The sequence below is a fragment of the Plectropomus leopardus genome, chromosome 5, assembly GCF_008729295.1.
Source record: "Plectropomus leopardus isolate mb chromosome 5, YSFRI_Pleo_2.0, whole genome shotgun sequence".
In the NCBI taxonomy this organism is placed as follows: domain Eukaryota; kingdom Metazoa; phylum Chordata; class Actinopteri; order Perciformes; family Serranidae; genus Plectropomus; species Plectropomus leopardus.
The window spans coordinates 30,233,676-30,246,929 of record NC_056467.1 but is presented as its reverse complement, the minus strand read 5'-3'; the positions used below and the strand labels follow the sequence as shown (position 1 = coordinate 30,246,929).

Here is a 13,254-nt window from a genome sequence, read left to right as displayed (position 1 = left end):
TTCAACCTTGGTGCCATGTCATTAATAATTTATGAAAACACTGCATGCAGTAGTCCACTGTCCACCTTGTCTTCCCCTCTCTTGCTCTCTCACAGATACGCACCTTGAAGATCAACCAGCTAAGACTTATGAGTAAAGTATTCGAACTGGGTTAAATCACTACTGCTTTTCCTCTGAGCATGAGCATTTTTGAGTATAATAAGAATATTAACAATAAGATTGAATTTGAATTGAATTTGTTTGGGATTATAGAGGAAGATTGTCAGCTCTAAAGCAAGAACTGTTGGAGTGCTGCTAACACTGACTGTTGTATCACCACAGAAAACAGGGTTCTTAAGTCTCAAAAGAACAAAATAAAGAAAGATGATGACAATGATGACGTGTTCTGTTTAGAGGCTACGGTCCATTTGCAACATCAAAATCCAAACAATTTAAACTTCAGCAGCAAAGATACAAAAACATAAAAGACACAAAACATACAAGATAGGAGGGAGAAAAAAAATCAAAAAATCATTTTAACATTAACAGTGAAATTTAACTTCAGACTTCAGCTACAAGTCGCCCTCTCCCTTCACTGCTAAGGCAAAATCCTGGGCAATTACATGGACGTGAATAATGTGTTAATGAGGCTCTTCCTGGTCCATGATCAAATTTGGGAGATGGTTTCTATCGGAGTACTAAGGTAACATATTCCCGTCTCTCATAAACAGAGTGTAGTGTTTACATTCTCAAACACATAAACAGGAAACTCCAAAATCCGATCAGAGACGGATCATCCAGGTCCATGAAAACAAATTCACTGTGAGTGTTTTTACGTGTATGTTTGTACCTGAGTTCTGAGTATTCTGAGCTGAACGATTCCTTCGTTCTCCTCTTCTCTCATTCGCTCTGTGGTCAGCTGCAGCCGACCAATTAGATTGATCTTTCCCCGCTTCTGGACTTTGGAGTTTTTGCTGAGAAAATAACACAAACAACGCAATAAATACCACAAATATTTAAATTGACTGAAAACTGCTGGTTAATTCATTTTGGGGTAAAAATATTTATATCTAGCACACAAATATAAAGATTTTTTAGACGTAATTATATTAGTTTATAAAGCAGTAACACGTTTAACAGATAAACTATAAATACATCTCGCTGAAAATAAACTTGTTTTCGTCATTGTGAACATAAACATTCTTCAGTATTACAAGTCTGAAGGTGGAAAAAGTTTTTTTTCTGATTTTTTTTCTCTCATTTCTAAAAACGCAGTAACATACATGAGGGAGAACTCCTGGTTGACGTAGAAGAGCGTGCTGTCTGTGAAGTCTTTTGGCGAGCTAACGGGAGGGTCATACGACAACACCTGTCTCTTCAGCTTGGGGAAGGCCACTAGAGACTGCACAGAGGAAAGAGCAGGAGACGTCAGTCTTAAGAAATAAAACACAATCAGTACTTCACTTATAAATGCTCTGTGTGTGTGTGTGTGTGTGTGTGTGTGTGTGTGTGTGTGTGTGTGTTTCCTGCTTTATAATCTCACTCTTTCTGCACAAATATAACCCTCATATCACTGGCATGCCAGTTCGCATGGGACAAATATTATTACACACAACCACTGTGTTTGAAAGTGGAACTTTATCTTGAAAAAACAGAGAATGGAGAAAATGGAAATGGCAGACTCACACGTTTATGATCACAGACAATCTCCGCAATTAGTACAAATGACGAGAAGTCCCCAGTTAATACTTGTCCTGTGCAAAAAGGGCTTTAGGCTTTTATATTTGCACTCTCACCAATCTTCCTCAACATAAATAAATTGTTTGTTTTTTGTCTTATACGGATGTAGATTTATGATACTGTTATGTTTCCAACCTGACTGTTGGTGGGTAACAACTGGCAGACTTACCAAACAATGGCTGTAAAAATGATGTTAACCCTCAGGTGTCACAGGCTGTGCGGTGCAGGCACTATTTCTAACCCATAAGTTGTAAAGAATGTATTGAACCTGAGTAAATATCTTTAGACTGTAAACTTGTTCTGTCATTGGTGGAATTAAATAAAATGTTCGAAATGTTTCCTTGGTCTGACCCAGAGTGTGCGGCGTAGTTCTGCATCAGGCAGCTCAGTGGCCAGTTTGAGGTTCTCAAAGCTGATTCTCTCTCGGGGTCTCTGGTTCCAGGCAAACAACACGGCAAGCTGGAACGTCGTCACCTCCAGGTCGTACTGCCCCACCTCGTTTTTAAAGGTGATCTGAGCAGAGGGGAGGAGAAACAGAGGAGAAGGCAGAGAAGCTGATGAGAGTGCCAACATAGTGTATTCACAAGGATATGAATAACCTGTTTATAATCAGGTTTTTGCATTATTTATTTTGTTTTTATTTATACATTTATTTATTTCTGTATTTATTTACACATTTAATATTTATTTCCATATTTATTTAGTCCTCTATTTATTTATACCTTTAATTAATTAATCCTGTAATCATTAATACATTTATTTATTGAAAATTAAGTAATTTTTTTGTACTTTTTGTAAAGTCCTTCTCTGCCGCACAGGATTGAACTATCATCACACGCACAAGGGATACTTTCAAATGATGCATACATGTACTACATTATTACTAATTATTTAAGTGTAAGAAGAATATAAGGAAGACCAAAATTCAGGAAAAAGAGAGCGAGAGGTTTTAGGATCAAAAGGAACATTTCAGGGTCTGAGATTCTGATAGTGGCAGCAGGGACTCTGAAAAATCTACTATTATAGTTTGCTTACAATGCCGTTGGACATGAGGTGATGCCAGTGGAGTTTACGACCGCTGTGATTCCTCTTGTAGAAGTCTTCCACCTCGGGGATCAGGTCCTCCAGCTCCGTGGGCAGCGAGACAAAAACCTTCTCACTGCTTCGTGACCACGCTCCAGCATTCAAAATCTTAATGTTCACACTGTCCGCTGCAGGCAAAAATCAGGAGAAGATTTCTGATTAGCCTTTCTTTTACACAGACACGTCAATATTAAACATTTAATGGTATATTTAGTCTGATAAAAGTCCTCAAAAGCATGCAAGTTGTCACTGGTGTCTTAAGAAGTCTAAAATACAAACATTTAAAAATGCACCCAAATCCTGACAGTCTGACAGTGTTCCACTAATTTTTAATATATTATTATTAATTTTTACTCTTGTGTCAAGTTTGCTTATGATGTTTTCTATAAAATTATCTTGTTTCTAAGAGACTAAAGCTTGTTGTGTATGCATGTGTGTGTGTGTGTTACCTGGCAGTGCCAGCTTGTTGTGTTTGTGCATCTCTTTGAAGACCTGATTGAGGTCCTCTGAGACCTTGATGTCCTGAAACATCCTGGCCAGCTTGTTCACATAATCGGCAGGCATTCCAACCTCCTACAATCAAACACAAACAGGACAGAGGGACAAAGGGAAAGAAAAGAGGACAACACAGCAAAGGAAAAAATTATTCACTGCATATCTATTCTCTTACATTTTTTCTTTTACCTCAGGTTGGTTACTGAACCTAAACTTTGAGTAACAAACAAAATGTCTTGTTAGGACAGAGGGTCAAAAACTATCCAAGCTGATACTAATTTCTTGGTCAAATTTTTGTTGCTGTTTATTTATTGTTAGATCAGATATTTCCTCATTTTATATTCCAGATGAAATGGCATTGGATAGTATCTAGCATCAGAATTGTGATGTATTTCTGAGAGAAACAGGCAGGACATTTGATCCCTAACACTGGAAGAAATTTGATTTGATTATTGAAAATTGGGCGTTCTCAAGTATCTTTATGGTGTCACTGATCCACATTAAAGCTCTTCCACTTGATTTATTGTCAGCCTGAGCATCTGGCAAAGAATTTTAAGAAAACTCACTCTCAGCCATTCCACCATGTTCTCTTCAATCTCGCTGTCGGCTGAAATGTCCAAAATCAGGCGCCTGGTCAGGTGAGCTTTGTGGTAACGCATGAACACGTCTTTATTCTGAACATATTTCAACACCAAGAGCTGCAAGGAGGAAAAGGGCATGTGAAAGGGACTGGAGTGGTCTAAAAACCAAATCAATTAAAAGCGGGTTAGCCCTGAGCAGTGCCAGACTAACAGGACAAAGACTTACCACTTCTTTGAGTTTGAGCTCGATTTCCTCTGAGGTGAGTTTCTTGCTGAGCGGAGTTTTACGCAGCAGCATGTCACAGTAGTTTGCCAGCAGCTCAGGACACTTTGACTCTGGCTGAGTCTTCATACCCACACTGGTTAGACGGACACACACATTTGCATGAAAACCACAACATTGTGACGGATTTCAATCAAAAAGTAAGGACGATCTTGCAGTGAAAGTTTGGTACAATAACACTGGATCATTCCACATGTACGAGGACAAAGCAGATGTTTCTGCTCACCCTTTCTGTTTCATTGGCAGCTCCAGTTTGAAAATTGTGGCGTCATTGACAACAGCCTTGTAAGCCTGCAAGGGAAGAGGAAAAAATAGATTTACTGCCATGAGGTTGTTTGCCTCCGTGCACCAGTCAAGCTCCACTTACAGTTTACATCCAGTCTCTGAAAACATGGACGCATCACACAGTAGGAATATCTCTACAATCAGCACAGTTACAAAGTGGCTCTTGAGGTTTCTTGAGTTATGGCAAAAAACATGTTGTATGAGGTCACCTTGACCTTTGACCTTTGTCCACCATATTCTGATCAGTTCATTAATGAGTCCAAGTGAACGTTTGTGCTAAGTTTGAGGAAATCATCTCAAGGCAAGCTTCAGATATTGCGTTCACAAAAATGAGACAGATGCAAGCTTACAGTGACCTTGACCCTTGACCATTAAATTCTAATCAGCTCATTATTGAGTCTAAGTGAATGTTTGTGTCAAATTTGAATAAATTGCAATGCAAGGTCACTGTGACCTTTGACCACTAAGATCTAATCAGTTCATCCTTGAGTCGCCAGTGTGGAGGCTTTAAAATGTGTCTTAACTAAGGACAAGAATTAGTAGAGCTACAACATACAATTGATTCAACTGTCTATTAATCAGCTGGTTATGCTTTACTTCATCAATTATTCATTTTGTCTATAAATGGTGTGAAAATGATCAAAACAGCTTCCCAGAGTCCTGTTCTAACTGCAGTTTCCTCGTTTACACATACAGTCAAATATAACAGACCTTATCTCTTGCTGTGAGGAAGCGGGGGTCGTCCTGGAAGGCCTCTTTTACCAGCTTACTGAAGCGATTAAACAAAGTCAGCAACTGCTCCACATACTTCTCTGAGTCCTAGACAAACAAACACACACACACACACGCACACACACACACACACACGCATGCGCACACACACATACACACATTTAAAACTATGATAGATGTTGTGAAATGGGAGACCCTGTAAAACTGTAACAACGGCTTTTCCTCAAACTAAGGTGTGGCTACAAAAATGTAAATATACACTTATCAAGCAACTTATACTCTTACTCATATCCAGATTAGAAATGTCTGCAATAAACTTCAGGAAAAACTTTTGGACTTTATGCTTCAGGAAAACAAGCAAGACAACTAATCTAATGTAGTTTTTTTAATGAGCATTGTTAGAGAAATAATTTTATTGCCAACGACTGCTTCTCAATTGTTTTGCATTTACCAATAAACAACTTTAAGCTTTGGCAGAGCATGCTCAACATGGATTAAGGACATGAGGTTATTGTTATTGCAGAATGTGTTTGTGCACGTACAGTAGTGATCGTCTCGGCAGCAGCCACCATGTCTGCAAGTCCAGCATTGATGATATGTTCTTCCAGGTCTTTCAGCATGGGCTCGATCCCACTGGGAACCTTGTCCATCAGTGAAAACATCAAGTGCAGCTCTGCTCATGGAGAAAGAAAACCAGTATCACACACAAGATACGAAACTTACTGGGTCCTTTTCATCAAGCTAACTTCAGCTGGTGTATGCTTAGGGGTGCTCCAGACTTTTGAAGAGTGTTGATCGACAGAAATTAAACAGTCACATGACATTTTAAATGTATGCTTTGCCAAAAGGTTTCAGTTATCTTTCCTTATTGTTTGGTATTGTTTCTTTTTTTCCCCAGATCAAGTCCCTTTCTGTTGCTGTTTAGTAAGGATTAATTTACACAGACAGCAGTTTAAAAAACAAAAATACCCCGCTGTATATGTGTGTTTATCTTATTAACTTTATATTTATTGACTGATCAGCTCCCAGTATGTCTCTGTGTGGCAGAATTCCCTCACTCGCTACGTTGGTCAGGGAAATAAAATCACTGAGTCAACAAAAACAAACACTTGATTTCCTCCTATGGTGCTGACATGGAAACTATTTTTGTTCAGTAAATATCTGCTGTCAGTTGGCCTGGTGAAGGCAGTTTGGGCGTCCTCTCAGCTGAGCAGGAGGTGCTGCTGACAGACAACTTCTGTGGACAGAGATGCTGAATGCAGGCTGAAGTCGTGGATTTAAAGCTACTGCCTCCCTGCTGACAATAGTAATAATAACAATCACAATGCACGACAAAATATGACAATGTCCGCAACAGAACAAAATTCTCCAGGTGTGACATTTTTATCTGTCAAAAATATGTAATTTCTGGAGCTTCCAGTGGCTCAGTGGATAGAGCTGGCGCCCCATGTGTGCCACAGCCTTGGGTTCGATTCCAGCTCACGAATGATGCACGCTACATGTCATCTCCTCTCTCTCTCTCCCCCCTTCACGCAACCACTCTGTCCTGTCCGATAAGGGCGAAAATGCAAAAAAAAAAAAAAAAAAATCCTTAAAAATACGTAAGTTCTGTTGAACGGCACTCATCAAGTGTCGCGCACCTAAACATAAATTAGGCTTTATGCTTCCTCTCCTTCTCTCTTGTCCCACGACCTGGGACATTGCCCTCATCATCACGGAGGATCTTCAGATCCCTTAAATGCACCTTGAGGGGAGAGGAGGCTTCTGGGGGAGCATAGAGCAGCAGAAGACTTTAATAGTGTCCTGACTACAGAGTCACAGTGAGATTTTTATTGTGTTCAGTATCCAAGCCTATGATAACAATAATAGTGGTTTGCAAGTTGTACAGCTTGACTGGCCTTGCTGGCTGATCTGATTGACGCAATAGTGAATGTTGACGCCACTACCAACAGCAGACATTTGTGTCTTACTTCATTGTGCTGCATTTAAAAAAAACCCACAATGTGTCAACAGAGCAGCAGAACTTACTGTCTGTCTCATTTCGTTTGATCATCCCTGGACATTCAGCCAAGATGGTCTCTTTAAACGAGGTCACCAGAGCGTTCACACAACACTCCATAAGCTGTGAGGATACACAGAGAGCAAAGACTCAGTACAACACTACACTCCTGAGCTGCAGGCTGACAGTCTGCAGCTCAGGTCTGAAAAGATGACCTAAAAATACAGAGGAATAATTCAGGATGGCTCACAGAAATAACTGGCTGAAGAGACTGAAAACAAACATGATATATTAAATTTGTATTGATACTTTGGATCCTGTGAAGGACTTACTGCTTGAACAGAGTTACATTCACGACGTGTCTCTAGATATCTAAGTGCTCTCTTCTCCTCTTCTCTCAGCTTTGCATCTGCCTGCAGGGAAACACAAAACACAGATAATAAGAATTAAAATTATACAAACACAGAATGAACCAACGTTTAAAACTTTTCCATACAGACACCCAAGGTAACAACTTTTTGATGTCATTTCAAAGCTTAAATACATTTGTCAGCTCATTAGATGCACTCCCTCTTTCATCAGAGCATTCGTTAATGGCATTCTTTTTCTCATATTAAACCACATCCTTTATGCCAACACTAACAATAAGCATCATAGCGGCGTACATATTTCATGTAGTTCTGGACGCCGTTCTGTTGCAGGTAGGATGGCGCCTGTGTTCTGTAAAACCTTTCTGTGGAGTCCAGGTAAGCTTTCTCAAAGTTATCCCTGTAGATCTGCAGCTTGTCCTCTGGATTCGAACACAGGTTCACTGGTGGGAGGGAAGCACAGAGATTGGCACAAAAACTGGTCACTCACTGTTGTGCTTGTTATAAATAAGGTCACACATTAATGTTAATGTTTTCTCTTTGTGTTTCCTTGTTTTTGGCTTACCGTATGACTCTCGTACTCCTATAACGAGCTGGGAGTCAAAGGCCTCCCCCTGCCTCTCAGCGTGCACTAGTTTCATGGCGCTGTCCTGTAGTCGACTCTTGATGTTGGAAAAGATCGACTCATTCCACGTGTCCAACATCAGCTGCAAATAATAAATTTAGGGCAGTAATAAATGTGCACCAAAAATGTTAAATATTAAGTTACCCTTCATTTCCTGCCATCTAAGAATAGTCCTTTTAACAAAACTTCTTCTGTCTGCCTGCTGAAGCACAACTTCCCTCTCTGTAGCACTTTATCATAAAACCCTTTTTCAGAGATGTTCTATCCTCACAGGGGTCAAACAAAGTTCACATGACTAATACTTCAAGCTGTTCTCTCACGATTTTTAGGCTGACTGACCCTTATTTATTCACTGTTGGTGCTATGTCTTACATATCATTTTTCTTCTTTGTGCTTATTGTTGCTCAGCTTTGCCCTCACCTTACGTACGATGCTGTCCTCCATGTTTGTTTTCTTGTTGCTGCCCTGTTTGCCCATGAGCGTGATCTCCAGCTGACAGAAGGGTTTGGGCAGGATGTCGCACTGGGTGAAGAACTTCCTCCACTCTACAATGTAGGCCTTTAGCAGCGCTGTGTCGTCCTGGTGGCTCAGCACCCGCTGCCATGGCAACAGATGCAAGCAACAGTTAGATGCTACAAGTCAACCAATGAACACTTTTGATGCTTTGCTCTCTGCAGTATTAGCTCTACATGTCTTTGTCTATTACTTTCCAAAACAGATGTGTGGCAGCATCTAAACAATGAAGTACACCAGTGATACTCAACTCACAGCCCACTGACCAAATCTGGCCCCCGATGAGGTGCCAGGTGGCCCTCCAACCATTTTCTAATTGACATTAAAAATTAAGTGAGTTGCACTGGGAATTGTTTTTGCAGTTTTAATATACACAAAGTGCTAGAGTGCATAAAACAACATCAAAATAGAACTTGTTCATCAAAAAAAACGTGTCAGTGGTGGATCCCCTGCACCCGCTGACAGAGGAAGTAGCTAAGCCCATAATGTCCTCAAATCCTAGAAACGTCCAAAAACCTGAGAAACATGCAAAAATTGTCCTAAATTCCTGGAAAAATCCTAAACTTCTAGAAATGTCCTAAAATGCCAGAAACATGTATGCAAAAATGGCCCCCAAGCAAAGTAAGTTGAGTATCCCTGGACTAGACCATTCACTTTTTCCAACACCATGGACAGCACAATATTCCAGGGACCAATTCTGAAATTTGTAAAGTTAAAAAAAAAACAACAGTCAACTGTCCTCCATCTGTCCTCTATCATCTAAGGACATGACAGCAGACTTTGGGAAGAAGCAGCACAGATGGAATGCAAATAACACACACTCATAGAGACACCACTTACAGCCTGTGCTTGTTTGATGAAGTCTAGGATATCTTCTTTAAGGGCTTGGTGGATTTTGGCTGGTCCTTTATCATCCCATAGACACACGGCATGGACATCTCTGGAGGGCAGACAAGAAGTTAATGGGACAAGGCTGTTAAGTCAAACTCTCCTGAGCTTTTACTCAGCATGTTGCAAACACACATAAAGTATAGTGTTCTTGCAGAACACTTCTCATTGTATTTCTCAACACCAAAAACAGCAATAGCATCTTCCTCTTCTTAAACACATGAAATCTCCACTCCTCTCTTTATTCAAAGGAGCAGGGTGTCGGATTTAGTGGCATCTAGCAGTGATGTTTTCAGATTTACAACCAGCTCAAAATTCACCAATGTGCAAAGTATGAATTCCTTGTTAGGATTTTTTTCTGGGTTTATTGTTCAGAAGTTTTTACCAGGAATAAAATGATCCACAGAGGTTTCTTGTTCTCCAAAACAAACAGACACAGGCATTTAAACTGGTTTAATGTCATGTTTAAAATTTGAAGTTTTTTAGGGGGATGTTTGTCTTGTTGCAGAGGAACCACTGTGAAATTACTCATTTTAGGATTTGATCCAGGTCTGGTAACATTTGGGTTCATGCATCACTGAGCAAATTTCATAGGAATGAGCCGTGCTGTGGATGAGGACCCACTCCCTATGTGGATATAAACAGCTCATTCTAAGGTAACGAAAACACAGCGTTTATTTTTAGGGGACTATAACCTAATGAAAACATACTTATTATATAATACTCCATCTCTGCTAATGGATTCCCCTAAATCCTAATAACTCAGTAAGATAAGTCAGTTTTATTTCTATAACCCAAAATGACAAATCAGCCTCAAGGAGACAATCTCTGTCCTCATACAATCAATTTGAATAAGAAACCCCCCTCCCCAAATTAACAGGGGACAAACAAACCTATTAAATGTACAGTATTTGTAGGTTGTTGTTAATGTACCATAGGAACAACAATAATTTAATCCTCCTCACACCTGCTAAACTCAGAAAAAGACCTGCGATCTCAGCTTTGATCTAAATAAAAAAGGCAGCAACATTGTAATTTGTGTCTTAAAATCAAATTGCTCACAATGTTAAGCAACCCCAACACATCCTGCTTCATAGGGAAACACTTTAACATATGGAAGATAATTACTAACATTAAATTCCCAAAATGAGACTTTTAAAATTAGCATCAAAAGTAGCTCACTATTATTAGTATTTCTAGAGGCAGCTGGACATCAACAAGGTGGTGGTGTGCATGGATGCAGAAGCTTAAATCTCTCCCTTTTTTTTCAAATTCTTTTAATTTTCTATTTATATTTTTTTTTAATTCTTTTTTCTCTTTTCTTATTTTTTTATTTCTATTTTTTAAATCTTTTTCTTGTTATTTTTTTAAATAAATCTCTTTTTTATCACTTTTCCAAACTTTTTCTTTTTCTCCATTTTTTTTCTCTTTTTTTCCTCTTTATATTTTATACTATTTGCACCTTAATGTATTGGTGAAGCATTTTTAATTTTATTATGGATTGTATAATGACAATAAAGGCTTTTGATTCTGTCTATAAGTTGTGGCAGTTAAGCACTGGAAACACGACTCTTTTCCATCTCTGTTTATGAGAGGGACACAATCCAACAACAGGCTTACCTACAAATGTTCGACATTGTATAGTGGATTATGTAACGCACAACACCTGTTGCTAAAAACTAAGCCTAGTTATTGAATGTGTGTGCCACTGAAATGCACTAAAATAGTTTGCTGTGATTTGTGAGCGGTCTGTTGTTCAGTCTGTTTTCAGGATATGAGGCAGCAGTAGCAGCTGTGCTGATCCTGCATCGGACCACTTCCCTAAATAAGACAGCAGGAAGTAAGGGACGGAGCAGAGAGCATCTCTTACGAGAACAAGTCGAACCACTGTTGCTTGGTGACGGCTTCCTGTCTGAGCAGCTTGAGGACGATGGGCCGCATCAGATCCCACTTGTCCTCAAACTGCAGGGACCCCTTGTTCTGGAGAAGAGACACAGGATGGATGTAGTGGGAGGAAGCAGATGAGAAGGGAGGTGTTGGGGGAGAGAAAGTAAGAGAAGACAAAGATAGAATTGCAAAGATTCAAAAAGACAAATACAAAAAGAGCCAGAGTCAAGCAGGGTTATTAGATTTTCAAATGTTACCGCAATAAAATAGCTTTTGATTAAGTTGTGCTTTTTATATGACACTTATATTTTTTTATCATGGCTGTAGGTGGCAACTTAAATGACATGACTTTTTCTCATACTTGCTGAAACTTTCACTATATTCACAGAGCACTAAATGAGACAGATAATCTGTGGAAAGAAAAAAATATGTTTACAATATGTAAACAATGGCTGAAATGCTAAAAAATGTTTGTAGTTAGCTAAAAACATGAGATATCAGCATGTCAAAGGATTATTTTTGCACTTTATTTCAACCAGAATGGAAACGTTATAGTTAGTTTTAACCACTACAGTTTGTCTGGTCAAATGAGAAAAATACTTGCTGCTGATAGTATACTAAGTGTCAGGATCCCACAGTCCCCATTCACTGTGAATGCAAGACAAAGACGGATGTTACGCATGTGCACTTGGACTCTGTATTCAACATTAGCATCAAAAAGAATGACTCTTCTGTACTTTTTTACATAAATATGCCAGAAATGCTTATTGTAACATATGATACATATAGAGTGCCCCAGGGATTTTTCCATTGGATTTTGGATCATTGCAGAAAATAAGCTCTGTGGTAAACAAATGTTTATGATCCTTGCAAGCTTGACTCAGAAAGATAATCTTCACAAATGAACACTTTCAAGATTTAAGCCTAAATGTAATGGCCCAAAGTAAAAGCAAATGTCAGGTTATAAATAAACTACTCTGCAAGACTGTAAGGTCGTGTTCAGCGCGGTTCGGCTTGATGACATTCTGACAGTCACGTATATGGACAAACTACACTTCCATTAGAGTAGACAATAAATCATATGTAAAACGTGTGTGTGTGTGTGTGTGTGTGTGTGTGTGTGTGTGTGTGTAAAAAATACAATTACAGCATGTCTTCTAGAGCCTGTCCCTAAAATAATAAAAAAGAGAAAAGTCTCCTCATCGCGTGTCAGGCACAGACCTTATTTGTGGCTTCTGAGCAAAAACCCATTTACAAAACACACTACCTTTGAGACGAGGTAACCAGAGGTGCTGAAATGCTAACGGGTTTCCGGGTTTTAGGACCCAGCACTGACCATGCTAGTGGTTTAGAAAGAAAGTGAATGCAGGTATATTCAGACGGACAATGTGGGGAAAATAACGTGTTTTTTGGACATTAAAGCATGCAAAGCATGCGTATGAAGCTAAAAACGTATGAAGCTAAAAAAAAAAAATAGCATAGTGTGGGACCTTTAAGATAATAAAGACCTCTAGGACATAGGGATGACCCTCTGTTGTGACCATTTAATTTCACCTTTTAATCATTGATTATGACAACACCTGGACAGTCCACCTTTCAGACAGACCAGTCAGTACCTGTACTGGGAGAGACGGTGTTTAAACTGGGCCTTGTGGTGGACACAGACGGTACAGTTTGTCATTCTGACAGGAGCTTGTTAGCTCGCCACAAGAAAAAGTGTTAGCATCAGTTACCCAAAAAGACATCAGTTAACGGCTCGCGCTGCGGCGGGAGGGTGTCAAAGTTTGCCCCCCTCG

At 39.4% G+C, this 13,254-nt stretch overlaps 1 protein-coding gene across 1 annotated transcript in view; it reads right to left on the bottom strand.

Moving 5' to 3' along the window:
- Positions 1-551: 551 nt before the first annotated feature.
- LOC121943499 (cullin-5-like) overlaps positions 552-13,254 on the bottom strand; it is a 13,137-nt gene continuing 434 nt past the window's right edge. Inside the window, exons 2-19 of the mRNA XM_042487019.1 lie at positions 11,442-11,551; positions 9,524-9,623; positions 8,591-8,767; positions 8,111-8,252; positions 7,843-7,988; positions 7,510-7,590; positions 7,207-7,300; positions 5,721-5,851; positions 5,158-5,265; positions 4,388-4,452; positions 4,105-4,237; positions 3,864-3,995; positions 3,252-3,375; positions 2,755-2,930; positions 2,071-2,232; positions 1,263-1,381; positions 830-953; positions 552-590 (exon numbers count right to left, since the gene is read on the bottom strand). Of these exons, the coding sequence (XP_042342953.1) occupies positions 552-590; positions 830-953; positions 1,263-1,381; positions 2,071-2,232; positions 2,755-2,930; positions 3,252-3,375; positions 3,864-3,995; positions 4,105-4,237; positions 4,388-4,452; positions 5,158-5,265; positions 5,721-5,851; positions 7,207-7,300; positions 7,510-7,590; positions 7,843-7,988; positions 8,111-8,252; positions 8,591-8,767; positions 9,524-9,623; positions 11,442-11,551 (2,163 nt within the window). The remainder of the gene's footprint in view (positions 591-829; positions 954-1,262; positions 1,382-2,070; positions 2,233-2,754; positions 2,931-3,251; positions 3,376-3,863; positions 3,996-4,104; positions 4,238-4,387; positions 4,453-5,157; positions 5,266-5,720; positions 5,852-7,206; positions 7,301-7,509; positions 7,591-7,842; positions 7,989-8,110; positions 8,253-8,590; positions 8,768-9,523; positions 9,624-11,441; positions 11,552-13,254) is intronic.